Genomic DNA, 23603 nt, shown 5'->3' with positions numbered 1-23603 from the left:
AGAAATCATCCCAGGACATTTCCGCAAATTGCCGAGACTCTCTTCTTTCGTTGTCCTCCTAGAACGACTCTGCAAGCGTAATCAAACTGAAACGCAGCTCGCCTCCGCCGGCCTCTGCCTCGCGCTTGAGGAAGCTACGTACGCCCAGGTCAAGAGCCTTTTCGCTGAGAACGTCCTCATCCGGACCCAGCGCACCGCGGTCAAGGGGACCTTTTCGCCGACCATCAAGCTCCCACAGATGATTCTTGTCCGACTTGATAAAGCAAACGTAGTGTAGGTCGACGTCGGAATCGGCCTCAGGCGCAGCAGTGTCACCACCGGATGCAGCGCTTTGATGTGCGCTCTCGAGAGCTTTAGATTCGTAGAGGAGATCGGCTCGCTCGACAGGCTTCAGGGGTATCGCGTCGTTGACTAGCTTGGCCAGATTGGAGTCGGGTTCTAAGGCTTTTGTCAGCATGTCTGATCGCAGTCTTGGAACACGGCTGCTACTAACTGATGTGTGCACGGGCGGAACCGTTGGAGACACCGTGGAGTAATCCGATTAGACCACAAGCATTTCCAATAGTCTGCTTATACCAGATGACCTCTTCATCTGGGCCATGTCCATGGTATTCCGGCTTGTCCTTGTCTTCCTGCACGCGAAACTTCTCGTATGTCTGACTGACGGGGAAGACAAGGAGTAGAGCATGGGCAGGCCGGGGTACGAAAGCAAGTAGTTCGGGCTCGTCTATGCTAAAGACATCGTGGAATGCAAGCTTCTCCGACAGACCGAGCTTGTGGACGAGGGCGGACATGACATCGGGATTGTTTTCTGTCGCGCATTAGCTGGTATGTTTGCAGTGTATGTGGTAATATCTTACCCAGAGGAATGAACCTCTTCCTGCCCTTAGGCACATCTGGTGACGATTCGGACGCCATGGTGATGCTGTGTAGAAATGGTGTTGCGGGGAAGGCGTTCTGAGCTCGACATGTTATACCTAGGTAGACGTGGGGCGCAGGCAGCAAACGACTCGTCATCCAAACTCTCTTTGCCTTCCACAGGCACACCATAGGCTACATCATCATCTGCTTCCAACACTGAGGGGTTTGGCTCTGCCTTTTGCATGCTGAGGCCTCGACGGGCTGCGGAGCTCATGGAGGGGAAATGATCAAGTACCATCTACACGTGGAGAGTAACTCATGATACAAGGCGGCTCCATCTTCAACCTGAAAAGATCATTTTGGCGTGCAATCGACGCGATGCATGCCATGGACGCGCGACTTGGAAAACGCGATGGCCTGTGCGGCCACATGGAAGCTTCTGAGCCCCGCGCGGTGACGAAGGACCTGAAATTGACTCACGTGAATCATGCATCTTCGCCGTTGTCCCTCCGCTACGCCCTTTCCTCGCATATTATACATCGGACGGCCTCAATTACCACGGACCAGATATTGCCAGCCCGGAGCATCTCTGATACCGCCTACATATCCCCGCAGGTCCATAGCCACCGCGGCCAGTAGCTTTACAGCGGATTTCTTTACCCCACTACAGCCACTTGCGCTCAACTTTTTCCAGCGAACCTTCGCACCGCTGCCCACCATGACCACAATCGACGAAACCCTAGTCACGTTCCTCAAGACACACGCGCCCAACAACGCCGCCGACGAGACGGACGCTGTCAAGGCCTCGCAGGCCCTCTACCCCGAAGTCACCTACACCGACGCCGAGAAGACCGAACTCAGTCAATGGCTGATCACTGCCTCCCACATTGCCTCCTCCTCTGAGGATGCCGCCAAAGCCTCCGAGCGCCTTTCATCACTGAACACGCACCTCTCGAGCCGAACCACCGTCCTCGGCGCAAAGCCCTCCATCGCAGACATCGCCCTTTACCAGAAGCTCGCACCGGTAGTCTCAAAATGGAGTGTTGAGGAGAGGACCGGAGAACAGGGATACCACCACATCGTCCGCCATGTCGACTTTGTTCAGAACTCGCCTGTCTTCGGTCTGAAGCTGGATGACAAGGTCAACATTGACCAGGACAATGTCGTCTTCAAGATCAAGCCAGTGGACGCAAAGGCCGAGAAGGAGCGTAAGAAGAAGGAGAAGGAGGCTGCTGCTGCCAGTGCCGCCGCGTCTGGTGCTACTGCTACCACTCTGACCGGCGACCAAGGACAAGCTGGACAAGGGGGCCAGGGAGGCAAGACCAAGGCGGAGAAGGCAAAGGGCAAGGTCGAGGCTGCTGGCTCTGCTGTAGCATCTGCAGTCGTCGGCAACGCAGCAGGCGGCTCAACTGGCGGTGCTCCAGAGGGCGCGCCGACCGAGAAGAAGAAGAAGGAAAAGAAGGAGAAGCAGCCCAAGCCCCAGAAAGCGTGAGTCACGCTTCTATCCCGTGTCTACACGCCATCTAACAATACGCAGTGCGCCAGTCGAGAAGCCCCTCTCCCCCGCCCTTATCGACCTTCGCGTAGGCCACATCCTCAAGGCCGAGACCCACCCCAACGCCGACTCACTTTACGTATCCACAATCGCATGCGGCGATGCTCCCGGCACAGACAATACCTCAGAATACGAAGGTCAGGTCGTGCGCACCGTATGCTCGGGTCTCAACGGCCTGATTCCCCTCTCCGAGATGCAGAACCGCAAGATTGTCGCGGTGTGCAACCTGAAGCCCGTCACGATGCGCGGTGTCAAGAGCTGTGCGATGGTACTCGCTGCATCGCCGCGCGTTGCTGAGGGTGAGGACAGCCACAAGGGACCAGTCGAGTTGGTAGATCCCCCCAAGGAGAGCAAGGCCGGCGACCGCGTCTACTTCGAGGGCTGGGAAGGCGAGCCTGAGCCGGTGCTCAACCCCAAGAAGAAGGTCTGGGAGATGATCCAGCCAGGCTTCACTACAACAGATGGTCTAGAGGTTGGCTTCGATGTTGGTGTCATACCACAATTGAGCGGCGAGGGCGCGGATAAGAAGACGGGTGTAGCTAAGCTGAGGACCAAGGACGGCCTGTGTAGCATTCCTACTCTTAAGGGAGGTGTTGTGCGATAGATGGGCCTGAGAGTATACGACGGTCTAAAAAGAATTGTTGGTGCTACATATACTAAGGCCTGGCGGACACATTGAGTGTTTCGAAGTAGATAGCATGCCACAAAAGTAAGTCAGTCGCACTGCAATACATGAGCAACGTGTTCCCAAAGTCTGTTGAGTCCACTCAGTCTATTCTCAACATATTAACACATTCGAGAACGTCACTCGAAAAGTCACTGTAGTCACGAAACTTCATAATCGTCAAGCCAAATTTCAATTACTAGTGCTCTGTAACTATCCTGGGTATACAAAAACAATCGTAGAAACCCGAAGGTATCCTGCACAAAACAATATAAACGCCGTCATGCTACATTACGACATCATCCCAGCCATTACGAGCCTAATCCATTAGACTCACAGGGTACTCGTAGTCCTTCTCTGCATCCGTCCCGTGTAGCCTGACCTGGTACAGGCACGTGTGACTGGCACCCCAATTGCTAGTCACGCGTACCATTGCCTTCCAGACAGGTTGGGATGGCTCGCCAGCGAGGTCGAACGTCTGGAGGTGGTTGGACGCGTGGATGTTGTATTTGAATGATCCGAGGCACTTCCAGGCGGGACCGTCGAAACTGGCTGGTGGCGGGTCGCGACAGGTCACCTGGCGGTGGGAGTAGTAGGGGTTGATGGGCGCGTCTGTCTGGACCCAGAGCTCGATGTCGCGGGGCGCGTTGGAGATGTTGCGCGCTGGCATCATGCTCATAGGGACGTGCTCGATAGTAACCTGCTTCGGAATGACGGGACGTGCGAGTCGCACAGTGAGTTGGGCCTGGCCGCTTGAAACAGGCGCTTGGCCAGCAGAGCACCAGCAGTCGCCTGGCTCTTCCCACTTTGTCAGCGCAGCCATGGGTGGGTTGCGCCCGGGGACGAAAGCCCAGCGGCGCATGAGCCCGTGAAGTCGACCAGCTCGGTTGTTGTATGTGACGGAAGACATGTCAGGATCCACAACTGCGCCTAGACCAGGAGAGAAGTAGTTGGGCTTGGTGAGGTGGAGTTCGTAGTTTGCGACGAGGTTGGCCTGCGCTAGCGAGTTGAGTCGGATTTGGTCCATCATGGTCTTTCGGGCCTCTGCTTGTACCATCGTCTTGAATTGAGCGCTCTGGGCTCGGATAGCTTCGTCGATCTTCTTGTCGACTTGAGCGGTCAGGTTCTCGTAACGGCGCTCCATGAAGGTAACGAACTCATCACGAGAGACGGCCTGTGGCCAGCTCTCAGTGTAGCTGCGTTCTTGCTGGGCCGCGGTGTCAAAGAGTTCGCCTAGCTTGGTCTTGGTCTGTTCAATGTACCGCGCCCACTCCTTGTCGCCCATGCTTGAACGTGTTTTGCCAGTCAGTGCCATCCAGAAGTCATCCGTGATCTCAGAAGAGCCATCCTCATTACGGCGAACAATCATGATTTCAGGAAGCTCCTGCTTGAGCTCCTCGATTGCCGTACGCATGTCTGTACGAACATCCTCCAAGCGCTGCGTGTTTCGCTTGTCGATGTTGGACATGCGGCCCCATAAGAGGTTGTCGTCGCCGTTGTTCTTATACGCTTGGGCCAGCTCAGCTTCGGTGGGTATATGCTGGGTCGGAGGGAGGATGAACTCGGTAATCTTGTCATATGTGTGGCTGACTCGAGCGCCCACAGCCTTCACCAATCCAGGCGTCCGCACTGCTGATTCGGGGAACGGGGTGGCCACCATAGCAGAAGAGATGAGGTAGCTCAACAGCAGTAGCCCGGCCAATCCCCCAAAGGCCCAAATCATAAGCTTTTTCCATGCCCATACCGGCTCGTCAACGTCATCGGGTTCTACATCGCCAAGCCATGCATTGAGCTCGACCCTGTCCTTTTGGTGCGGCCGGCGTCGCTCTGACTGCCGCTGTGACTGCGATGGTGGGCCTTGTTGTTGGAGCCTAGTCTGTTCTTCGACGATCAGATCTCTGACAGATCCTTCGTTATCAGCCGACGGAGCGCGAACAGTAGGCCTCTGCACGTTTGCCCTGATGTGGGACTGTCCTTGGCTGGGTGCTTTGATAGCGTTTTCGGCAGGAGTAGGAATCTGAGCCTGGACTGAGGCCCTGTTACGAACAGAACTTTGAGATAAAACGGGGGTTGGTCCCTGGGTCCTTGCTCCATTCACAGTGCGACTGGCGGGCCTGCGACTCGGTATTGCTGGCCTGACGAACGGATCTTGTGCGCCCGAAGTACCAGTCTCCTGAGTGATGCCGCTCGACTTTGTGTTGATGGTAGGTGTTGCAAGGTTAGGCTTAAGGTTCGATGCTGCAGGCTTGGCGAAAGGCGAACCCATGAATGGATCCTGGGACACTAGCATACCAGCCTCGTGAGCAAGACCGAACGACTTGGTGGTATTGCCGACAGATGCCGCAAGATCATCATCGCTGTGGTCGAAGTCATCACTGTCGATGAAGGAGTAGCCAGGAGTGACCTTTGACTTCGATGCGGGGTTGCGCACATCGTCAGGTGAGAACTTGCCACTGTTGCGGTTTTGCCTGATGAAGCGCGACTGGCGCTCACTTCCAAGTCCGTCGACGCCTTCTTCCTCGTAGTTTTGTTGTTCGCTTTGACGGTCCTCCTCTTCCTCATCGTCGGCGTACTTCTCCATTTGGTTCTCCATAGCCTGGGCAAATCCTGTGGCAGGAGCGGCCGGAAGCTTGTCTGGGGCACCAGTACGACCGCTCGCGCCGTAGGCATTTGATCTGCGACTGGCGACCTTGGTCAAAGTTGTTGTGGTACGTTTTGCTGCGGCAGAAGCTGTGGCACTGGTGACGACCGAATCTGCTACAACAGAGTTTGCCTTCTGACTGAGGCGATCTGAGCGACGATTACGTCCTCCAGGCGTGCGCGCCTCCCCATTAGCACGTTGAGACATGGCGGCGATGAGCCCGTCAAGATCGCGGTTGAAATCTGGAAGTGACGTGTCGCCAGAAAATGCGAAACCAAGTACAGGCGAAGGAGGCTGTATTGCTTGCTGAGGTTGTGTAAGTAGTTGGTCGTTGGGAAATTGAGTTGTTGGGGCGGTCATGTAGAAGAAAGAAAAGACGCCAGACGACTTGAGTCGTCCAACAATAGCTGTGAACAAAGAGAAAAGACAGAATCGCGACAATGACGGACACAATAGAAAACAGAGAGGGCTACCCCAAATGCTGCCAAGCTGCAGCCAGCTGACGAAAATTTGCGCGGTGAAGACAAAAGGTGAAGGTGAATCAGGACGACACGTGCATACAGCCTCGCAATGCATGAGAGAGACATGGGCACATCGCAAAGACATGGGTAGGAAAATCGCGCCAACTTACACCTCAGCCTGAGACCCAACTTCTTCGCGTCCTATTTGCGCGGTTTCGGGCGCGTTATGTTCCAACTCTTGCTCTTTAACACTTTCGGTGACGGTATTGTTGATGGCGGGTTCCTGCAGTGGGTCCGTAAACACGTGGACAAGCCTTCACGCGTCGAAGCCGGCAGATGCGCTGTGGGCCTAAACTCGATGGAGGAACTTTTGGCGCTCGTTCATGTGTAGATTGCGACTCGCGATCATGTTCCCAGGATCCGGCGCGATGTTGTTCAGTGTGTATTGATGGGTGACAATGAGGTTGATGAAAGTTCGAGGTCGCGCTTTGAGGTGCAAGGGTTCAGCCTGTCCGCAAGCCGCCGCAACCGGTAGGTTAAGCGAGGCTGCACTCCATCCGGCGGTGTGTGACATGGCATTCTTTGACGCGAAAAACTAACTCTTACGAGACACAAGCAGACAGGAGCAAGAATAACAAGCTGGGAGAGATGGAGCACCCCTCAGAGACGACTGGGAGCTAGTGTCTCCGCTACCACAAGACATGGATGATGCATGAAATTTCCGGGCCCAGCTGGAAGCGGAGCACAAGACCCTGAGAGCCACAACGCTTATTCCGCCTGCTCGCATGTACCTGCGTCACCCAAGTTTAGTCTAAAGGATACGTCGTGCGGCCATTTTGTGACTGGCGCATGTAGCCAAAAGACGGGGAGTGGCTTGTCAAGTCCACGCAGCAATTCATGGACTGTGGGCGGGTTGCTATCATGATCTACAGGGCTGACAGGCAATCCCACCCGCAATCGGCCCACAACGTCACAGCCCTGGCTCCTACAACTCTAACAATCTCGATATGATTATATCCCACACGATAGACACTGTGTCTACTGTCCTCGCAACACATGTTCCCAGCATTTTGGCAGAGCAGAACACGAGAAGATGAAGCTGTAGCTGTGTGCAACCTGTGGACGTCTCCAATCCGTACAGATCATCTGCTGCGCATACATGTGTCTAACAAAGAAAACCGACATGCTAAACATTGGAAGATCGTAAAAGTCTATGGGAAACACATGCCTGGCGATGGCTATGACCCAGCGAGACCGTCCTTGCCGAATGAGGAAATCTATCCGCAGGCGGCTCTTCTCTCTTGACTAGTCGCACAGCCCATGAACCCAGCATCTCGTGCTGCCGCATTTTTATATATCTGCAACCTCGCAATCAAACACAGTCACCGAATCGCATAAGAGCGACAGACCCCCAAGACACATTCTCTACTTCCCATAACTCAAGTTCTCACAATGGTTGTAGGATCCGTTCTCGTCACCGGGTAAGCTACCCCTCCACCCCTCCACGCGCAGCTTCAAGACAGCATCATGGGCAATTGATATTGACAACGGCTTAGTGGTACCGGCTATATTGGCTCTTTCACAGCCCTGGCCCTCCTCGAAGCCGACTACAAAGTTGTCATTGTCGACAACCTCTACAACTCCTCCCCAGAAGTCGTCAACCGTATCGAGCTCATTTGCGGCAAGCGACCTGCCTTCTACCAATGCGATGTCACAGATGAGGCTGCGCTTGACAAGGTGTTTGAGGAGAACCCAGACATCGACAATGTTATCCACTTTGCGGCTTTGAAGGTGCGTCCACTTACCAACTACTGTCTCACAACCCCAAGCTAACACTCCCCAGGCCGTTGGAGAGTCTGGCGAGATTCCTCTGACATACTACCGCGTCAACGTCGGCGGCTCCATTGCGCTCCTCACCTCCATGGTGAAGCACAATGTCACAAACATCGTCTTCTCTTCTTCCGCGACCGTGTATGGCGACGCGACGCGCGTCCCCAACATGATCCCAATCCCCGAACACTGCCCCATCGGCCCGACCAACGTATACGGCCGTACAAAGTCCACCATCGAGGGTGCCATCACAGATACCATCGAGGCCGAGCGCAACAATGCGAAGAAGGCTGGCAAGGACGAGAAGGAAATCAAGAAGTGGAACGCTGCGCTACTGAGGTACTTCAACCCCGCCGGCGCGCATCCCAGCGGCATCATGGGCGAGAACCCTCTGGGCGTACCATACAACCTACTTCCCTTGTTGGCGCAAGTTGCGATCGGCAAGCGCGACAAGCTCCTCGTCTTCGGTGACGACTACAAGAGCAAGGATGGCACAGCGATCCGCGACTACATCCACGTCCTCGACCTAGCGCGAGGCCATCTCCAGGCGCTCAACTACCTGCGCGAACAACAACCCGGTGTCAAGGCATGGAACCTGGGTACTGGCAAAGGCTCAACCGTCTTCGAGATGATCAAGGCCTTCAGCACCGTTGTCGGACGCGACCTGCCATACGAAGTTGCCCCACGGAGACAGGGTGACGTGCTAGACCTGACCGCGAACCCAACACTTGCGAACAAGGAGCTAGACTGGAAGACGGAGTTCACACTGGAGGACGCTTGCGCCGACCTGTGGAAGTGGACAGAGAACAACCCAGAAGGTTACGAGCAGCAACCACCAAAGGAGTTCGTGGACGCGCTGAAGAACAAGAAGGCTTGAAGAACGTCGGTGACGGTAGAACGATATGGGTTTCCCATCAAGTAACCCGAGTGTCCGCATCTTAGAGAGATTGCTGAAGCGTCGTATTTTACATAGATATTCTGGACATAATAGTTGAACAGATGGGGTATAAACGCAAAATTTGATCACTTGAACTTCGCATTACGAGATCCGAAGTCCCACGAAGACAGCCCATGTTTTTGCAAGTCTTCCCGAACATATATCGTCTGACCAACATCTCAGACCATGCCAAGTTCCTCATCGTTGTTAAAATTTTAAACAGAAAGCTTCAAAACATACTAACACCAATAACATGATGAAAGGAAAGCAGTTGAGCCTTACCTCATACCCGTCAGTATCTTCAAACACGAATGCAGTATAAGAGCTTGTGCTCGCCGCATCATTTCTCTCTCATCTTACGTCTTCAATTCTTCAATTCTGCAGAAAAGATCTAGGGAAAAAGCTATGTGAGAGGATAGCTCTTCTCCAAAAATGACATCATCAAGACGCCTATGCCGAGATGCTGTTTTGCAAGAAACAACTCTATAAAAAAAATTCAAAACAGAAGCGTATGTGTGAGGTGTTCAAAAGCTACTGCCTCACCTATGATGACAATTCCTGCCCCTGTCAGGCTAGCCCTAGTATGTTGGGGAGAACATATAGACCGTCCTTCTGGTCATGCTCTATCTTGCTTCTCCACCACCGCTTGCAATACTAGAACGTTCAAAACACCAAAAGTGAGAAGCAAAGAATACATGGAGCGAAAGAGAAGAGCCTGCTTTCAAAAACAGCTTGTTTTGCTTTCATGCATTTGACCCTCATCAACTTCAGAGACGGTGCCAAAAGCCAGTCTGTTCTCGCCCATGTCCACCTTCTTTGTGTTTCAAATAACCAAACGGGAGCTATCGTGTGCTTGAAGTGTCAGATTTGGGTATAACATTATCAAACATGTCAGACTGCGGTATCCAAAATCCAACTATCATGACAACTACACGACAGCCGCACGAACGCTCAAAACAAGGCCGAAGCTCAATCGATGCACTTGCATGGTCATCTGCATCAACCTCATCAAATACCCAACAACGCCTAAGCAATGTCCTCGATCGGACAATTTGGATGCAACACGTACACCACCTTGTCGTTACCCTCAGCCTGACCCTGTTCATCAGCAAGTCCTTCACCCCGAATCAACATGAGGTATTGTTCCTGTGATTTTTGTTAGCCCCCAGATCATCAAAAGTTTCATGTGGTTTCGACATACCTTGACGACCTTCTTGAGCACCTTCTTGGCGAGTGCCCTCTCCCTCTCCAAGTCCTCTTGCGTCTCCATTTCGTTCTCCTTCTGCTCAAGGTACCAGATTAGCAGCTCTTCTTCCTCAACACCGTCTTGCGTCTCTTCTTGGTCCTCGTTGACACGCTTGATAAACATGTTCCGCATAGCGACATACTTGTCGTGCGTGATCTTGGTCTTCTCCCGCGGCGCAACGGCTGGTGTCGCTGTTCGGTCCCTAGAGGCATCTTCCTGGTCGTCCATTGGCGCGTCAGCCTCCTGCTCTGCTGCGGCCGCCGCGGCGAGCAACGCTTCATCATCATCGTCCTCAACTTCGACGTCATCCTTCTCGACTGAGATAATGGACTGACGGAGAAGATTGTAGGCTTCTTTGACGAACTCGGGGGTAATGTCGCTGACGCAGTTGGCCTTGGCGATGGCCTCTGAAAGACGGATCATACTTTCGAGTTGACGAACAGTGATACGGTAGCTGTTGCGACCGATACCACCTTGCGCATCATCTGCTCGTAGCTCCTTGTATTTCTCGACGAGCGTCTCTCTTGCCTCGTCAGTAAATTCAGGCCTGAATGTCCTTGCGAACCGAATGTAGCGCTGCAGTTGCTCAGTGTTAAACTCTGGGTCTACAGCCTCGTCTCTGTGCTGGTGAATACCAACAATATGCTCAGCAAGATGGCGATCGACAGCCTCGTCACACTCGTCCAATACGACGAAGAACAGATCGAAACGTGACATGATAGGGGCAGACATGTTGACGTTGGCGCGTAGCGTCGTCTTGCGATTATAGCGTCCACCGACAGGGTTGGCCGCCGCAAGGATAGAGGTTCTGGCGTTGAGCGTGGCCTGGATACCGGCCTTTGCAATGGAAATGGTCTGCTGTTCCATAGCTTCGTGAATAGCGACTTGATCGGCGATGTCCATCTTGTCGAACTCATCGATAGCGCAGATACCGTTGTCAGCAAGCATGAGCGCACCAGCTTCGATTGTGAACTCTCCAGTCTCCTCATCCTTGACCACAGCAGCTGTAAGACCAGCTGCCGAAGATGCCTTACCAGAGGTGTAAACGGCGCGAGGAAGGAAGCTGCAGATATACTTCAAGAATTGTGACTTCGACGTCGAAGGATCACCGACAATACAGATGTTGATGTCTCCACGCAGCGCCATGCCCTCGGGTGTCTCCTTCGACACACCGCCCATCAATTGAAGGAGGAGTCCCTTTTTGATGACTTGGTGGCCGTAGACCATGGGCGCTATTGAGTCGACCAATCGCATGAAGATGTTGGGCTTGTGCACCATATCCTTGAGATCCTGGATCTCCGCAGCAGTCAGAGTACCAAGATACTCCTCTTGTGCCTCTTCGCCGCTTGTCGCATTCGACTCGATTTGACCCTGGCCAAGAGAAGCGAGAATGTTGCTTGCCTGACCTGTCAAGTGATGGTTGGAGGTCTGTCCTGGAGTAGAGTGATCTGGTGAGACCATGCACGCCAAGAATGACATGCGGTATGTCAGGTCGCGCACACCGAGGGCTTTGAGACCGCTGACACCTGATCCACCGACATCGTTGCCTCGCGTCGTGTTTGCTGTATCTCTCTGCGCTTGTGGGCGAACACCTGGTACGCGGAACTGGCTGACGTCTGGGATGACGATCACTGTGCCGGTGAAGATACACTTCTCACCAGCCTTCGCTCGATCCACCATCTCTCCTCGTAGGATGACGTCCATGGTTCGGGGCATACTGCCGGTGGGTATCTCTGAGCTGTTCTCCTGAATGCGCACTTTCTGCCAATCTACGAATGTCGACTGGCGAATGTCGAGACGCCAGCCCTCCCTGTTCATACAGGTTATGTTGGGACATTGTGTTGGTTCGGTGTACTTGAAGGTCTGTTCGATGTTCGGTACAACGGTGTTGCAGATCTCGCATACGAAGGTGGCCATTGAAAGCTCTGGTCGGACTTCAGATGTTCGCGTTGCCGTGCCAGAGATGGATAGCAAGCTGCCAATTGATGTAGTGCGTAGCTGGCGAATGCGGGAAACGAGAGGGAGGTTGTAGAAAGCCAAGGTAAATAGCTTGTCTGTCTGCTGGTTCGAAGTCTTCTCGTTGAGACTCTCATTTTGACTCGTAGCGTTGCCGGAGTTTGATGTGCCTGCAGCAGAGGCAGTTGAGGCGGGCTGCTTGTGCTGGCGGAAGTACTTGGGCTCGTACTTTGCGATAAGGTTGTGGAGCGACCGGACCATATATGGCAGGAAGCGGTAGTATTCGCTCGCGATGGCCGCGGCAAGAATGCCATCCTCGTGCCTGAGGAGGTGTGTATAGTCGACGTAGAGGGTGGAGAGTCCGTACAGTCGCATGCCCCGTATTTGGGCGATGTAGTATTTGTCTGTGGTAGGCACGGCGCTTGATGCGGGAAGAGCCGAGGACGATGGATCTTCTGTGTAGCTGTCTTTCCATCAGTACAGTCGACAGAACGAGGTCTGCCATGGTGAGGCTCACTTTTCGAGGAACTCCTGGAACCGCAGCGAGAGCGTCTCTCCCGTCACGTCCACCACCTTGGGGATGTCTGTTCGCGGGGCGTTTGTGCGCCTGCCTGGTACTCGCGCTCCGATAATCTCGTCATCAGGGTCTCCTTCGACATCGCTGTTGGCGCCTGCGCTTTCAGAGGGGGGTCCGCGGGGTCTCGCAGACGAGGATCGCATCTGCGGTGTCCGTGCATCGTTGCCGTATGCGCTTGAGGGAGTGGGCGCGGCATCCGAATTCAGTGCGAGATCTAGTAGGGATGACATGGTGTGTGTATGGCTATCTGATGTGGGGTGCTGTTGATACAGGAGTCTCGCGGGGACGGTAAACACGCGAAAACGCGGTCGCGCTGTCCGAATGGGGAAGTAAGTATGGGTCTGTGCACTTCATCCCAGCATCGCGCGAAGAACAGCAGGGACAGCTTCGCACTGAACACGGGCACACATATTGTACAAGAAAAAAATTGAACAGGTCTGGACACTACATCAAGATGGAAACATGTAAAGTGGGTGACCTAACGTCGATGTAGGCTCCACAATAAATCTTAACTTCATAGATTCTGATTAACGTCCAAAGGTATCTTACATACTCTCTCATCTCAAGACACTCAAAATCAACCCCATGTTCCGCCACCACCTCTGCCAGCCCTCTTCTGCGCACTCAATCTCCAATCGTCCTCACCTGCAAACTTGTTGTGCAAAGGCTGAATCCTCTCAGCCTTCTTCCGTTTACTCAACCTATCCGTTGGTGCAACCTTGAAGAACGTTGGCGCTGCTTCCACCAGCCACTTCGGCTCAATAGCACTGCAGAAATGCATATACTCTTTCGTCGTTTCCACAAGTGAGTGGTAGATGACGTGTTCGGCAGGCTTGCCAAACAGTGAGGAAGAAGGATGCAGGTAGACTGGTGTGCCTTCAACGAGCGTCTTGTAGCCCTCGGCAGGATCTTTGCGCGCCGAGTTGCGGAAGAAGCCCGAGCATAGCGCTTGCCGAACCTTGATCGTGTTGCGACCGCATGAAACGACTTGATGCTTGTGTCGCGCCATAATCTGCAGTAACTGGTTTCGCACGTCGCGCACACGCTGCATGTTCTTGGGTATAACGAAGTTCTCTTGACACCACGGCGTACTGAATCCACCCTGTTTCCAACCATTGTACACATTGAGAAGGGTGATATGATCGCCAGAAGGATCGTTGAACTTCTGCTTCTTCTGGTCGGCTTGTTGTTGCTTGTCGCGTGGACGATGAAAGACGCTCTGAGTAGCGCTAATCATGGCAACAATGGTCAAGATCTCATCTGAGCATTGAAGCTCAACGGACTTGATGAGTGATTTTGACAGGGATGGATCCATTGGGAAGTCAGCCATCTGTCGACCGAGACGCGTTAGCAGGCCTTCGTCGTCCAGTGCGCCCAACTGATACAGCTCCTCCAGGGCTGTCAACATGGTGTTTGTAGGCGGTGGATCCATGAAGTCGAAGTGTAACAGATCGTTGATGCCCATAGCCTTGAGCATCAAAATCGTGTTTGACAAGTTTTGACGCTGGATCTCCGGAATCGTAGTTGGCAACATTTCGTTCTGGAATGCGGCCTCGGTATACAGACGGAAGCACTTTCCTGGTCCTGTTCTACCTGCTCGTCCACTCCTTTGGCGAGCCTGGGCTTGCGAGATCGGGGTAATCTGCAGACGATCCATTCCTAGCTTTCCATCATAGGAACTCTGTTTGACAAAACCAGGGTCCACGACATAGTAGATGCCGTCTATAGTCAGACTGGTCTCAGCGATGTTGGTAGCAATGACGACTTTGCGCGTGCCGTTGGGGGCAGGCTCGAAGATACGAGAGGCCACTTCCGACGGCAAGGCACCGTAAATAGGCAGAATCATCAATTCTGGTACGTTTGGACCCAGAGCTTTCATTCGCTCTGATATGATCTCGCATGAGGAGTCAATCTCCTCTTTACCTGTCAGGAACAGCAGAATGTCACCTGCTGGCTCCGTCAAGTGGATCTGCATGACCGTGACCAGCGCCGCATCGAGGTAGTCAGACTCTGGCTCTTTACTGTACATGACCTCTACCGGGAAAGTTCGACCTTCACGAAGTCAGTACTGTGTCTCACATGCACTTCGTACAGCCAAAACTTACCTGGAATTGAGAAGATGGGACACTTGTAGAAGTACTCCGAGAACTTGTCGGCATCCAAAGTGGCACTGGTCACTATGAGCTTCATGTCCGGGCGTCGTTTGAGTGTCTTCTTCAGCAGTCCAAACAAGACGTCAGTAGCGATTGTACGTTCGTGGGCCTCGTCAAGCATAATGCAGCTGTACTTTGACAGCATGGGGTCCAACAGGATCTCACGCTGCAAGATACCGTCCGTCATGTACTTGATACGGGTGTCTGGCGAAGTCTTATCTTCGAAACGAATCGTGTAACCAACCTCATTACCGAGAGCGCAGCCAACTTCCTCAGCGACACGCTTAGCAACACTCATGGCTGCTACACGCCTAGGCTGAGTACAACCGATGACCAGCTCGTTACCGTAGCCAGCCTCGGCCAAATACTGGGTCATCTGCGTCGTCTTTCCGGATCCAGTGTCACCGACGACAATAAGGATCTGATGTTTCGCGACAGCTTCAAGAAGTTGGTTTCTGAACTTGAAGACAGGCAAGGACTCTCGTTGCTCCTTGATGCTCATGTTTGTACGTTTGCCAAATGAGGTTTCCCTACTGTTCGTGGAGATCTTCTTCCACTCCGGTAAGGCTTGGCTGGGTTCGTTCGTGCGAGTGTTGCGGAGATCGCTGGCAAATTGTCGTTGTTGGGCCATGGGATCGTTCCATTGGCTACTCAAGTCGACATTCGCTGCCTCCTTGGCAGCCTTTTCTTGGGCTTCCTGTTGTTTGAGGTCACGACGTTCCTTCGCCAATGTATCACCAGCCATTGCAGCGCGGTTGAGCGAGCCATCAGGCGCTTTGACAACTCGAATCGGTGACAGCTCCAGGGATTGCTTGGTCTGACCGGCCAAGAAGGGTGGCTCTTCCTCACGGACTTCGATATCAACATCCTCCTCTTCTTCGAAACCGCCTTCACCGTTGATGTGCGCGTTGAAGTCCTCGTCGATGTCTGGGTAGTCGGACTTCGGTATTACACCAGAAGCAATGAGTTGTTTTATTTCCCAACGTTCTGGTGAGGTCATGCGCTTCCGCATTCCGTTCTTGCGACTGTTGAACCCGTCCTCCACAACTGGCACGGAGCTGTCAAGCCCTGGTATTCCTCCAAGTCCCTGGGAGTTCGCGCCTGTGCCGAAAGATGCTATGCGCTTGCCAGGGTCAAGATCTTGACCGGTCCGCTGATCCACCTCTTTCATCGACAGTGAAATCCTGTTATTCTCGTTCTTGATGACTTTGACCTTGACCTCTTGCCATCTCGATACGAGGTCGGAAGGGTGATTCACCCGGCCCTCCATCATCTGTGTGACGTGTACCAGCCCATCGACCTTGCCCTTCACGCCTTGTAGATTGACGAAGCATCCGAAATCTTTGACACCTGTGACCTTGCCATCGTACACTTTGTATAACACGGGCTCGTCGTCAAGCTCGGGGGTGGGTGGTCGTCGGAACTCGTCTAGATCTTCGTCGCGGTACTTCTTGCGGTTTCGTTGCTTGTTGTTCGGCTTTACGGTCCGCGTGCGGCCAAATTCGTCCTCGAAGACCAGCTCGTCGTTCTGCTGTCTGCCTCGTCGCGGACTCCTCGACCGCGAGCGAGAGTACGACCGGTCTCTCTGCCTGTGTCGCTTACTCCTGCTCATGTCGTCGTCGCTGTCGTATGGGCTCATGCTTCGTTTCCGCGACCTCTCCTTGGGCTTGCTGCTTGGACCCTTCCCTGCCAGTCCCTCCAGCATCGCAAACGTATCGTCCAACGCGTCGATCTGTGTAGCTTCCTTCTCGGGCTCGTCGTCTGCCACCTCGTATTCCACGTCCTTATCCGGGATCGCCAGGCCCTTAAAGACGCGCGTTTTGCGGTCTGTCGCATCGCCGCCGTCTTGTCCATTTGCGCCAGCTTCCTTCCCATTTGCTCCCTTGTTCTTGTACTTTGGATGAAGCGTCAAGATGAGACGGTCGATGCTCTCCACAAGACTCTGGGGAAATTCTGCGCCCATGGCCTCTAGCTGGTTCTTGAAGTCTGTGACGCCTTTACAATTCGCGTGCTGATCGATGACAAACTCGGCGAGCGTCTTATCAGACACACCAACGTGGTTCTGGATTTCGGAGGTGACTTTCGAGACGAGCGACAAGAACTCGAGGTTCGCGAGATCGTCCATGGCTGCGATTTGGCCTCGTCCGCGGCGCGCTTTTCTTTGGATAGTCGGGGCGTAGGATATGGTCTGCAGACTACATCAAGATGAAAACATGCAAAGTGGGTGGTCCAACGTCGACGTAGGCTCCAGGCTGTTCGGGATTTCTCTAGGTCGGCCTGGCCTCGTCCGCGGCGCGCGTTTCTTTGGATAGTCGGGGTGTAGGATATTGGGATGCCGTGGTCGCAGGGAGGATTCTGGCTGTTTTTAGGTTTGGGGATGTCGCGCCAGAATGCTATGCAGCGGCTCTTCTTCCTCTCGGTGTGGCTGCGAAAGAGTGGTGCGAATGACTGAAGCTGTTGGATCGTCAAGAAAGTTGATGCGGCTCGGCGGCGATTTCGCGCTAGGCTCCAGTCCCCGCGCTGGCGCCGTTCCAAGGTTCCACGATATCCTGCATCCATGGATCTTTCGAACCACCGACATACAATTCCTCGCCCGTATCGCTTAATCTGCCAGCTGTCTCAGCGCACCTAGTGGTACTCACGATCACAGTCACGATGGTGTTCTCACGCGTACATCAGTTTATCCAGAGGACGAATGAGAGAATGTTACAGAAACCCTTCAAGACTACGTTCATCTTGCTCCTCTTCAATTACGGAGGTTATCGAGTCATCTCTTACTGGAACCCAATAATCGAACAAGCGCAAGAACGAGCGCGCATAGCAAAGCAGGAGGAAATGGTACAAGCGGGCACGATGACCGAGGGCAAAAGGGCGCATACATACGCTCCGGACACTGCTGCAAGGACACGAGTGGAAGCTGAACAAAAATCCGGCGGAATTTCGATTCAGTGGATGAACGTGAACGGTGTACCCATCCCATTCATCGGACCCAAGTAGACCGACTGAGAACGACATTTTGTTGGTGTATCGACAAGTATTTGACTGGGTTTTCATCACGTGTCGAATGTAAGCCTTGGCTTCAGTGTTTCGCAACCATGGAACTCAGTAAAATCTCATCTCAACGACCAAAGTACACCACAGTCATGTGCTGCTGATGCCTGGAGGGATGGGTTCTCACGAAGTGCCAGCTATCAGTGGGTTTTCTAAGGTGCGGCCTGCATGAAATACCGGCGTCAGATATTGCAGTGTTCGAGTGAGGACACTTGCTTGAGATACTGTGCTCTGGTATGGGGACTCAAAAAAAAAGGACAGTGCAACAAGTAAGAGGTGGAAACGTCCCTCCGTGGTGTTGTGATAGCATTATCGTACAGCTGTAACTTCCATGTTACCGAGGCCGTTGTTACATCTCGCCCTGCGATTCAATGGAAGATTCGAGAGCACCTGCAAGTATGCTTCTCAATACACCGACTTTCAGTCAGTATCCTGGAAAGGGCCGTCGGCATTATAAGGTGGTCCGAGCACCACGATGTTGAATTCGAAGCACAGGATCGCGTCAAATTGCATCATCTACTAGCGTCGATCCCACTCCAACTCCAACATACCAATTGTGATCAGCTACTGCAAGTACAATGAGAGAACAGCTCTTAGCTTTACTAGTCAAGGCAAACATTACTTGGAAGGCGGGATCCCAAGGAATGACGGTTTTTACGTTCAACTTCCTCCGTATACATCAACTTTGCAGCGTTGGACTTGCAGCTTCAGTAGCTTGTGCCTTGCATACCCTGACCGTATGCGGTTGCAGCTCGATGCTAGTGGCATGCGGCTCAGCGTCAAGGTCGATCGGCTGTTGTATTGTGTGCGATGGCGCAATTGGCCCGATATGGCAGTAACTCACGGTGACATGAATCACACGTATACTGTACTGAGGTAGTACATATAAGAGCGTCTTTCTTCTCTCTGGGTGTTCATCAATCATCTGGCAATCCCTAGAGAGCTCACGTTAACATATATTCCCTTCGCCGATTGACGATAAATCATCCACCAGCATCCACTGGCAGCCACATCACACCGCAATACTTGCTCATTGCTTACTATAATCACGTCTGATTCAAGTATCAAGAACGTATTGCAGTGGACCGCCCAGTACCCGCATTCATACGAATCTTGACTCTATTCTAGCAACAACGATGGCGCCTGGACTCGTCGAAACTCACTACCAACCCTCCGCTACATCCACATCTCTCCCAACAGCGAAGTCTAGCAATGCCCACAGCTACGTCCCTGGGCGTACCACTGTGAAGAAGCATGTCGAACCGTACAAGTACGAAGACCTACGACCACACTTTCCCAATATCACATGGCCAGCCTACACCGAGATTCCCTATGCCGACAAAGGTCAACTAGGCGATCCCAACTTCAAAAACCTCCTCGCAACCGCCACGGACGTTTTCGACTATAACCCAAAGATTGGTACTGAGATACACGGCGTTGATCTAGCAAACCTCACAGATGCTCAGAAGAATGACCTTGCACGACTCATTGCCACGCGTGGGGTTGTCTTCTTCAGGAACCAGAAGAATTTCAGTATTGATGAGCAAAGGGAGCTGGGAAAGTACTTTGGTGAGCTGCACAAGCATGCTACAACTGGTGTGCCAAAGCGTGAGGGGTTGGAGGACGTTCACGTCATCTATACCGGCGAGGATAGCCCGGACCTGAGGGCCTTGTTCACGCCTTCATTCCTCTGGCACTCTGATGTAAGACTTCCATACCGCATCTATCAAGACGAGGGTCTTACTAACAAAAATCAGGTAACATACGAACTCCAACCTCCCTCCTACACATCCCTCAAAGTCCTCACCGGCCCACCCCGTGGCGGCGGCGGCGACACTCTCTGGTCCTCACAATATGCAGCCTACGACATGCTCTCACCCCACATGCAAAAGTACCTCGAATCCCTCACCGCCCTCCACTCCGCTGAACTGCAAGCCCAAGGCTCACGCGATCTCGGCCGAACAGTCCGTCGCGAGCCAGTCACCACCGAGCACCCACTCGTCCGGACGAACCCCGTCACGGGCTGGAAGAGCATCTTCTTCAACCCTGGGTTCGTGACTAAGATTGTTGGTGTGCCGAAGACGGAGTCGGATCATATCATCGGTTTCTTGACGGAGATTGTGGCGACTAGTCCGGAGGTTCATGCTAGGTTTCAGTGGAATGAGGGGGATGTCGCGTTTTGGGATAATAGGGTTACGGTATGTTGAGTCTTCCCTTCTACAAGAGATTGTACTGACATGCAATAGAACCACTCTGCGACATATGGTTTTGCGCCACACCGTCGACACGCAGTCCGGATCACCGTCCGTGCTGAACGGCCATATCTTAATCCAAACAGTCGATCACAGGAAGATGAGTTGAGTGAGAAGTATGGGATACGCAAGGCAAACAAGGATGGAAGTGGCGTTGTGAACTACAACGACTGAGCGAGTAATAATCTGTGGATCAGCGAGCGAACTGTGTTTCGGTTTGATGATATGAGCGTTCTTTAGCGAGCATGTGCTTGTAATGCTGGTGTGCATATAAAATGATGCTCTTACACCACTTCTCCGTCCATTCATCATTCACACATTCCTCTTGATCTTCCAACAAGGCGAATTGTGTAGCCACATGGCTGGAGAGCGAGTTGAGCACGAAGTTCAAATACGAAAAGATTTATGTGTGGAATTGGCACACTCTGTTATGTGGATTTCTGATCTGCGTATGACATCTACCAAAACAATGATATCATCAATACACGTTCACCTTTGGCCAACTAGTGGCAGTCAAAGTTGGAAGGAAAACTCTCATGTTTGTGAAAGAACTGAGTTGGATTCCCCACTTCATAACATCGCGTTCAGTTTTAGGAAACCATCATGCCTTCTCGTAAGTCACCCCACATCTTCTTTGTACCAGCCGCGACGGCCAAACAAACCAGACTTGTGACCACCCTCCTCCTCCTCCTCCTCCTCCTCCTCCTCCTCCTCCTCTTCACCAAACATTGTGTTCAGGTTACCGAAAATCAGAAGAGAACTCTTTATGGGTGGTTTGAGTTTCCAAAATCCACGCATGCAAAACACATGAAGAAAAGCGAGTGCGAAAATACTACTTCAACACCCGGATGTTTGGCCTGCCGCATCAAGAGAAACCTACCAAAAAGACCAGCTCGTCGTGCAATGTCTGCAGGTACATCAGACCTTTTTATATCATGAAAGCGGCCCTGCAGGCCACTTGAATGAGCTCATCGGTTTTTCCGAAGGTTGTTTTCGACTGACGGCCAAAGCCAAGCTGAGCTATCGAGACGTATAAAATCCTGTCTTGCGTCTTCTACTTCTCTTCAGTATCACACATCGAGTTGGTTATCAATCCAACCCGAAAATGATACCGTATCGACTACATGTGTTGGGAGAAAGTCTGTCTGAAAATCAGAGTGGACGAGATCATGTCTGTGAATAGCGAGGAGATTCATAAAAAGGATGTGGGAAAGCTCACATTCTTCCCTTTCCCATGCGATTCTGGTGTTGTAAGCATATTCTGCAGATATGATCACCTTGGGCCACGGGTAAAGAAAGTGTTACTGATTCTGCAATGTCTGGGTCTGAATGAGGTCATTAGTCTACAGTCATCAACTACACGCATACATCGATTCAACAAGACAATACATAGATGACCGCCATTCCCTCGCCCACATCGGCATGCAGTGCCAAAACAAGCAGTCAACAATTTGAACCGCTACGAACGCCAATCCAACCATACACACCGATATTGGTTCGGATTATCCCTACGAGGGCCACTTGGGCAACGAAGATTTTCCCTGGTTTACCTGGGTGAAGCGCCCGCTAGGCCGCCGCCGTCTGATGATGCACGTGGCCAGTAGAATCAAGATTGCGAAGACGAAGAAGACAATTTTCACAACACGCCAAACCTTGGCTGCAGTCGAGAGTGGTGCGCTTGACGATAAGTCAGAACCGGTGTGTCAAGAAGTATGGGATAAATTGAAGGTTGTTCGGATCGAAGTAGGACGAAGTAGGACAGACGTGAGATTGAGCGCTTATTGCTCCTTTTCGTACCCTGCTGGCTTCTCAATGCCTTGCATTTCGTAGAAGCGAGATGTGCCTGTGATGTGTTAGTATAGAGGGTTGGCTGAGGGTAGTGGCAACTTACAGCTGTATCCGTTCCAGTCAAAGTTGTCCTTGGGGTTGCAAGAGCACTTGTGGTCGAGGCGGTATTGTTCGCCAGTTGGGCAATGTGTGAATGGGACGTGATAGTAGGCAATGTCGTTGAAGAAATGGATCTCGTCCTTTTGTAGTAGCAGACCAGCGGCAATGGAGTGTACAGGAGCATCGCCCCATCGCTCGTAGAAGAAACCACCAGCATGGTCGAGAGAGGTGAAGAAGTCGATGTAGGCGTCGGAGCGGAGCCAGTTGAGGTTGCCGATCTCGAAGTTGGACCAGAAGTGGCAGTGGTTGTAGGTCTCACCGCCGTCGTCACTGAGGAACTTCATGCCGTTGTCCTTGACAATGTGTTGAGGGTAGTGCTTGGTGAAGTTCTTGGTGGCATCCCAGAGTGTGGGAATGGTCTCGACGTATTCGTAAAGGCTGAGGGTGAAGCTGTACTTCTTCTTGTTGTCGGCCATGAACTTGAAAGTGTCGTAGTTGATGTCGCAGTAGAGCTCGACACTGGGCTCGACGCGCCAGTACCACTCGTAATCGAGCATCAAGGGGTGGCGGAAGAAGAAGCCAGACTCGTAGCGGCACATGTGCCTGTAGCTGACGGAGTCGCCGTAGATGATCTTCTTCTCCTTCATGGTTTCGCGGACCTTGGCGGCCTTGTCTTGGTCAATCCATTCGGGGAAGGACCAGTGCTCTTTGGGAATCTTGCCGTACTTGGTCTTGCCGGACACAAGAGCAGATGTAACCTTCTTGAATTGGTCGTCGAACTCGTCGTCGTTGAGGAAAACCCAGTCGTAGTGGAACTTGCGGTTGAAGCGGTCTTCGACTTGGCGGATGGACTTGGCGATTTCCCAGACATCGGAGTTACGGGCGAGGGTGACGAAGGTTGCGTTCATGCGGTCGCCAGGGGCGGTGGCGGGAGGAAGGCCCTCCTGCTCGTTGGGCGTAGTGCCAGGCGTGACTTGCTGGACTTCATCGTTGGCGACGGGAGCGTTGCCCTGGGGAGGAGTCGCGGGCGACTTGTTGTCTTGGTAGACTGGCCAGCTTGCGGAAGGCACAGACGACGAGGAGCCGATGAAGTAGAGGAGGACGAGGGCCTGCAGATGGTCAGTCGCTGCTTCCGCAACCGTCACACAATGCCGGCACGTACCACTACGGCAAAGACAATGTAGCGGATATACCGCTGGCTGCCGGCCATGGCGGAATGGCCCTGAGGCTGCTGCTCGGGGGGCTGTTTCTTTTCCGGGACGTCGGGGCCCTCCACTTTCGCTGCTCAATTGCCTTCGCTGTGGACGACGTGTGGGGTACGGATGAGGCGTGGAGGAGGTGTGAGACGTCTACGGGTAGCCCTAGGGGTGGTGCCGGACGGACGCTGTCGGCGCGTTGGGTCCCCGGAATCTAGGACTATAGGAAAACGAGCGGATGCGAGACGCGGGGAATGCGCATCAGCCAGTAGGTTGCGGTAGAGGTGAAAAGCGACGTGAAGGATGGAGGACACGAGGTGGATAGGAGTCGTCGAC

General features: G+C 53.0%; 9 protein-coding genes across 9 annotated transcripts; 3 read left to right on the top strand and 6 right to left on the bottom strand.

Moving 5' to 3' along the window:
• Nucleotides 1–58: 58 nt before the first annotated feature.
• Nucleotides 59–918, bottom strand: BKA58DRAFT_407934 (uncharacterized protein; the record flags this gene model as incomplete). The annotated part of the gene is made up of 3 exons (XM_046172054.1): nucleotides 59–438; nucleotides 494–811; nucleotides 861–918. The coding sequence occupies 3 exons, from the start codon at nucleotides 916–918 to the stop codon at nucleotides 59–61; spliced, it is 756 nt and encodes a 251-aa protein (XP_046031723.1).
• Nucleotides 919–1579: 661 nt separating this feature from the next.
• On the top strand, nucleotides 1580–3020 carry BKA58DRAFT_407933 (multisynthetase complex auxiliary component p43; the record flags this gene model as incomplete). The annotated part of the gene is made up of 2 exons (XM_046172053.1): nucleotides 1580–2349; nucleotides 2399–3020. 2 exons carry the CDS (start codon nucleotides 1580–1582, stop codon nucleotides 3018–3020), a joined length of 1392 nt encoding a protein of 463 aa, XP_046031722.1.
• Nucleotides 3021–3209: 189 nt separating this feature from the next.
• BKA58DRAFT_25659 (UNC-like C-terminal-domain-containing protein) lies at nucleotides 3210–6392 on the bottom strand. The gene is made up of 2 exons (XM_046166764.1): nucleotides 6353–6392; nucleotides 3210–6027 (listed from the first exon to the last, which is right to left on the bottom strand). Exon 2 carries the CDS (start codon nucleotides 5926–5928, stop codon nucleotides 3400–3402), a length of 2529 nt encoding a protein of 842 aa, XP_046031721.1. The 5' UTR covers nucleotides 5929–6027; nucleotides 6353–6392; the 3' UTR covers nucleotides 3210–3399.
• BKA58DRAFT_25658 (uncharacterized protein) lies at nucleotides 6393–6800 on the bottom strand. Its single transcript, XM_046166763.1, has one exon. It carries the CDS (start codon nucleotides 6754–6756, stop codon nucleotides 6532–6534), a length of 225 nt encoding a protein of 74 aa, XP_046031720.1. The 5' UTR covers nucleotides 6757–6800; the 3' UTR covers nucleotides 6393–6531.
• Nucleotides 6801–7525: 725 nt separating this feature from the next.
• On the top strand, nucleotides 7526–9049 carry BKA58DRAFT_373990 (uncharacterized protein). The gene is made up of 3 exons (XM_046169276.1): nucleotides 7526–7663; nucleotides 7739–7973; nucleotides 8026–9049. The coding sequence occupies exons 1-3, from the start codon at nucleotides 7635–7637 to the stop codon at nucleotides 8887–8889; spliced, it is 1128 nt and encodes a 375-aa protein (XP_046031719.1). The 5' UTR covers nucleotides 7526–7634; the 3' UTR covers nucleotides 8890–9049.
• Nucleotides 9050–9839: 790 nt separating this feature from the next.
• Nucleotides 9840–13003, bottom strand: BKA58DRAFT_25637 (MCM2/3/5 family-domain-containing protein). The gene is made up of 3 exons (XM_046166762.1): nucleotides 12669–13003; nucleotides 10151–12614; nucleotides 9840–10095 (listed from the first exon to the last, which is right to left on the bottom strand). Exons 1-3 carry the CDS (start codon nucleotides 12956–12958, stop codon nucleotides 9976–9978), a joined length of 2874 nt encoding a protein of 957 aa, XP_046031718.1. The 5' UTR covers nucleotides 12959–13003; the 3' UTR covers nucleotides 9840–9975.
• Nucleotides 13004–13174: 171 nt separating this feature from the next.
• BKA58DRAFT_329852 (pre-mRNA-splicing factor ATP-dependent RNA helicase prp16) lies at nucleotides 13175–17089 on the bottom strand. Its single transcript, XM_046168141.1, has 2 exons — nucleotides 14834–17089; nucleotides 13175–14780 (listed from the first exon to the last, which is right to left on the bottom strand). The coding sequence occupies exons 1-2, from the start codon at nucleotides 17004–17006 to the stop codon at nucleotides 13306–13308; spliced, it is 3648 nt and encodes a 1215-aa protein (XP_046031717.1). The 5' UTR covers nucleotides 17007–17089; the 3' UTR covers nucleotides 13175–13305.
• A 1831-nt stretch (nucleotides 17090–18920) lies between these two features.
• BKA58DRAFT_25617 (uncharacterized protein) lies at nucleotides 18921–20573 on the top strand. Its single transcript, XM_046166761.1, has 3 exons — nucleotides 18921–19635; nucleotides 19690–20130; nucleotides 20179–20573. Exons 1-3 carry the CDS (start codon nucleotides 19069–19071, stop codon nucleotides 20356–20358), a joined length of 1188 nt encoding a protein of 395 aa, XP_046031716.1. The 5' UTR covers nucleotides 18921–19068; the 3' UTR covers nucleotides 20359–20573.
• A 1198-nt stretch (nucleotides 20574–21771) lies between these two features.
• Nucleotides 21772–23384, bottom strand: BKA58DRAFT_25608 (glycolipid 2-alpha-mannosyltransferase). The gene is made up of 3 exons (XM_046166760.1): nucleotides 23234–23384; nucleotides 22076–23180; nucleotides 21772–22027 (listed from the first exon to the last, which is right to left on the bottom strand). Exons 1-3 carry the CDS (start codon nucleotides 23279–23281, stop codon nucleotides 21963–21965), a joined length of 1218 nt encoding a protein of 405 aa, XP_046031715.1. The 5' UTR covers nucleotides 23282–23384; the 3' UTR covers nucleotides 21772–21962.
• Between the last annotated feature and the right edge of the window lie 219 nt (nucleotides 23385–23603).

The sequence above is a fragment of the Alternaria rosae genome (genome assembly GCF_020736505.1).
Source record: "Alternaria rosae strain MPI-PUGE-AT-0040 chromosome Unknown BKA58scaffold_1, whole genome shotgun sequence".
NCBI lineage: Eukaryota > Fungi > Ascomycota > Dothideomycetes > Pleosporales > Pleosporaceae > Alternaria > Alternaria rosae.
This window is presented reverse-complemented; position numbering and strand designations above follow the sequence as displayed.

Coding starts and splice junctions, on each gene's coding strand:
- BKA58DRAFT_25637 (XM_046166762.1), bottom strand. CDS start 12,958: ATGTCATCCCTACTAGATCTCGCACTGAATTCGGATGCCGCGCCCACT. Junction 12,615..12,668: donor TTCCAGGAGTTCCTCGAAAA/GTGAGCCTCACC, acceptor ATGGAAAGACAG/CTACACAGAAGATCCATCGT. Junction 10,096..10,150: donor TGCTCAAGAAGGTCGTCAAG/GTATGTCGAAAC, acceptor CAAAAATCACAG/GAACAATACCTCATGTTGAT.
- BKA58DRAFT_25617 (XM_046166761.1), top strand. CDS start 19,069: ATGGCGCCTGGACTCGTCGAAACTCACTACCAACCCTCCGCTACATCC. Junction 19,636..19,689: donor CATTCCTCTGGCACTCTGAT/GTAAGACTTCCA, acceptor AACAAAAATCAG/GTAACATACGAACTCCAACC. Junction 20,131..20,178: donor TTTGGGATAATAGGGTTACG/GTATGTTGAGTC, acceptor GACATGCAATAG/AACCACTCTGCGACATATGG.
- BKA58DRAFT_25659 (XM_046166764.1), bottom strand. CDS start 5,928: ATGTCTCAACGTGCTAATGGGGAGGCGCGCACGCCTGGAGGACGTAAT.
- BKA58DRAFT_25608 (XM_046166760.1), bottom strand. CDS start 23,281: ATGGCCGGCAGCCAGCGGTATATCCGCTACATTGTCTTTGCCGTAGTG. Junction 23,181..23,233: donor ACATTGTCTTTGCCGTAGTG/GTACGTGCCGGC, acceptor GACCATCTGCAG/GCCCTCGTCCTCCTCTACTT. Junction 22,028..22,075: donor TGACTGGAACGGATACAGCT/GTAAGTTGCCAC, acceptor AACACATCACAG/GCACATCTCGCTTCTACGAA.
- BKA58DRAFT_373990 (XM_046169276.1), top strand. CDS start 7,635: ATGGTTGTAGGATCCGTTCTCGTCACCGG. Junction 7,664..7,738: donor GGATCCGTTCTCGTCACCGG/GTAAGCTACCCC, acceptor ACAACGGCTTAG/TGGTACCGGCTATATTGGCT. Junction 7,974..8,025: donor TCCACTTTGCGGCTTTGAAG/GTGCGTCCACTT, acceptor AACACTCCCCAG/GCCGTTGGAGAGTCTGGCGA.
- BKA58DRAFT_25658 (XM_046166763.1), bottom strand. CDS start 6,756: ATGTCACACACCGCCGGATGGAGTGCAGCCTCGCTTAACCTACCGGTT.
- BKA58DRAFT_329852 (XM_046168141.1), bottom strand. CDS start 17,006: ATGGACGATCTCGCGAACCTCGAGTTCTTGTCGCTCGTCTCGAAAGTC. Junction 14,781..14,833: donor TCCCATCTTCTCAATTCCAG/GTAAGTTTTGGC, acceptor GACTTCGTGAAG/GTCGAACTTTCCCGGTAGAG.